General features: G+C 39.2%; 1 protein-coding gene across 2 annotated transcripts in view; it reads right to left on the bottom strand.

Moving 5' to 3' along the window:
* Positions 1-2619, bottom strand: part of CLUL1 (clusterin-like 1 (retinal)) — a 72366-nt gene that overhangs the window by 18121 nt on the left and 51626 nt on the right. For both annotated transcript variants that reach the window (XM_011957782.1, XM_011957783.1), the window contains exon 6: positions 19-156. In XM_011957782.1, coding sequence (XP_011813172.1) covers positions 19-156 — 138 coding nt within the window. The remainder of the gene's footprint in view (positions 1-18; positions 157-2619) is intronic.

Here is a 2619-nt window from a genome sequence, read left to right as displayed (position 1 = left end):
AAAATACCAGTTATTTACCTTCAGATAGGTGAGCCTGACATTTTTGGCATTTCTCATGAAATTGGAAACATCTCGACAAATTCTGCTCAAGTTCGCCACACAGTCCTCTGTCCTGCCCAGGTAACATCTTTGAAATCAGGCCTCCGTGGTCAGGGGCTACAGGGAACATAACATTTACACGTTAGTGTCTAAGAGTTTGCACCGTAAAGAAGTGAAGACAATGCCACTGCTTTTTCTTACCAGTGCTTTCAAAATCTTTTTCATGTATGTATGTATGTATTTAATTTATTTATTTTTGAGACAGAGTTTTGCTCTGTTGCCTAGACTAAAGTGTTCAGTGGCGGGATCTTGGCTCACTGCAACCTCTGCCTCCCGGATCCAAGTGATTCTCCTGCCTTAGCCTCCCAAGTAGCTAGGATTACAGGCGACAGCCACCACACCCAGCTAATCTTTGTACTTTTAATAGAGATGGGGTAGCACCATGTTGTCCAGGCCGGTTTCTGGAACTGCTGACCTCAAATGATCCACCCGCCTCGGCCTCCCAAAGTACTGGGATTACAGACATGAGCCACCGCACCGGGCCCTTTTTCCTATATTTAGACACAGAAATGCATGTTGTTGCAATAATTTCCTAGGACAACTGAACATCTGTTAAATTGCACATACTCTTGAATCCAAGAATCTCATTACTAGACATTTATTATTAGTATATACACACTAATATATATAATGCATGTAATTTTATTTTCTAGGAGGAGTCATGAAGAATTATTAATAACTATATTTTAGAAGAGGGACTTGATAAGGTAGGAGAGGGCAGCTTTCATTAATTTTGTTCTTTTATATATTTGATTACTTTAAAAATCGTATGTCTTATTTATATCATTAGTATTTCTGATGTCAATAGGATTAAGTAAATAGGTGACTGTGAGCCACTTTTTCTCTTGCATTTTTCAGTATTTTAAAAAACGCTTTAATAATTTTTTAAGCTATAATTGGGAAGAAGTTTCAAAGATATTAGAAACGTCTGTTTCTTAAAGTGGGTGATAGGTGGTTATTTTATTACTATTCTATTTTTGCATTTGTCATATGTGTGTGAGTATGTGTGGGTGGAGATGTATATACTGTTATGGACAGTGGGTCAAAGATTTAGGAAAATACCTAAAGCAGATCATGTTTTGAGAAGTTTTTTCCCCTAGGAGAATTAATCCATATAAAATGCGTAAAAGAGAAGTCTATCCAACAGAAAATTGGCAGTTCCCGATAGAGTATTTGACATTAGGAAACATGTATTACTAATTGACAACCTGATGATTTTCTGTTAGATTAAATCCTCAGCATTTAAAAATGAAACATTTTATTTTGACATAAATTGCAATGTCCATAGTTTAAAAACAGCGAAGCGTTGTTCGATAGAATGGCTTGTAAGGCACGTATCCCCTTTGGTGACTAGAAAGTCAGTTGCTCCTAGCTGCTTTCCTGGACCCTCTTCTTTGCCCCGCATAGCCCGCTGTGAGAATTTCCACTGTAGAATTAATTCCCGCTTTATGCACTGTTTGCTTTCTTATCTTTTCCGTTAGACTCTAAGCCTCTTGAGGGAAGAGACTTGGTCTTGCCATTTTAATCTTGTCATTCTTCTGTACCTTCTTCTGCCATTTGACCCACGATATGGTGATGTAATTGTTCACTAATCTGTTTTCCTTTCTCTGGACTGAGCTCCTGGAAGTCAGAGGCTGCGTCATAATCATCATTTTATCTCTAGCATCTAGATTAATACCTGGTACGTACACCAAGGATGACAAATTCTAGGCCCCGTATGACACTAATTCCCCATCCTGCACCCAGAGCAGGATCTATCACCTCACTTAGTCTAGCCTTGACAGAACCTCAGAACCCTTCCAGGGAGCTACTTCCAGTGCAGTCGCTGAGATAAATCATCTGCTCTCCTACCTGCCTGTCTGTTTCTCCCATGTGAAAATTAATGTCAACTAATTCTCTCTTAAGGATTAGAAACAGGTCTGCTGGCCCCCTGCACTGGTCAAGCTACAGTAGAACATGATCTCATCTGTTCTTTCCAGGGATTCATAAGACAAGTGAAGACAATTCCAAGAGCTACTTTCCTGGACCTATTCACTTGCAACAGATTCAGGAACTGAGGTCCAGAAAGACCAAAGTAGGAAAGAAATACGAGACCAAAATGAGCCTATACTCAAAATAACAAAAATAACATTAATTATCAAGATATTTCTGATTCTTTTTATTTTCGCTCTCCTTTTCCTGGTGTTCATAATTCAATTTTGGCTATTTTTCTGACTTTGGCCCTTGAAACAATCATGACCAATAAGGCCCATCCATGAAGGTTGCCACACAGAACTTGCTCAGTAAATGTTGGTCAGTTACTATTATTATTCGCTCTGTTACAGCTACCACAGATTCAGTGGCTTGAAACAGCACAGATTCATTATTGTTTCGTCTTTTAGGTCAGAAGTCTGAAGTGGGTCTCACTGGGCTAAAATCAAGATGTCATCCGTTTCAAAAAAAAAAAAAATGCAAAAATTAGCTGGGTGTGGTGCCACGCACCTGTAGTCCCAGCTACTCAGGTGACTGAGGCAGGAGAAT

This window comes from Colobus angolensis, unplaced genomic scaffold, assembly GCF_000951035.1.
Source record: "Colobus angolensis palliatus isolate OR3802 unplaced genomic scaffold, Cang.pa_1.0 Scaffold45, whole genome shotgun sequence".
NCBI classification, from domain to species: Eukaryota; Metazoa; Chordata; class Mammalia; order Primates; family Cercopithecidae; genus Colobus; species Colobus angolensis.
This window is presented reverse-complemented; position numbering and strand designations above follow the sequence as displayed.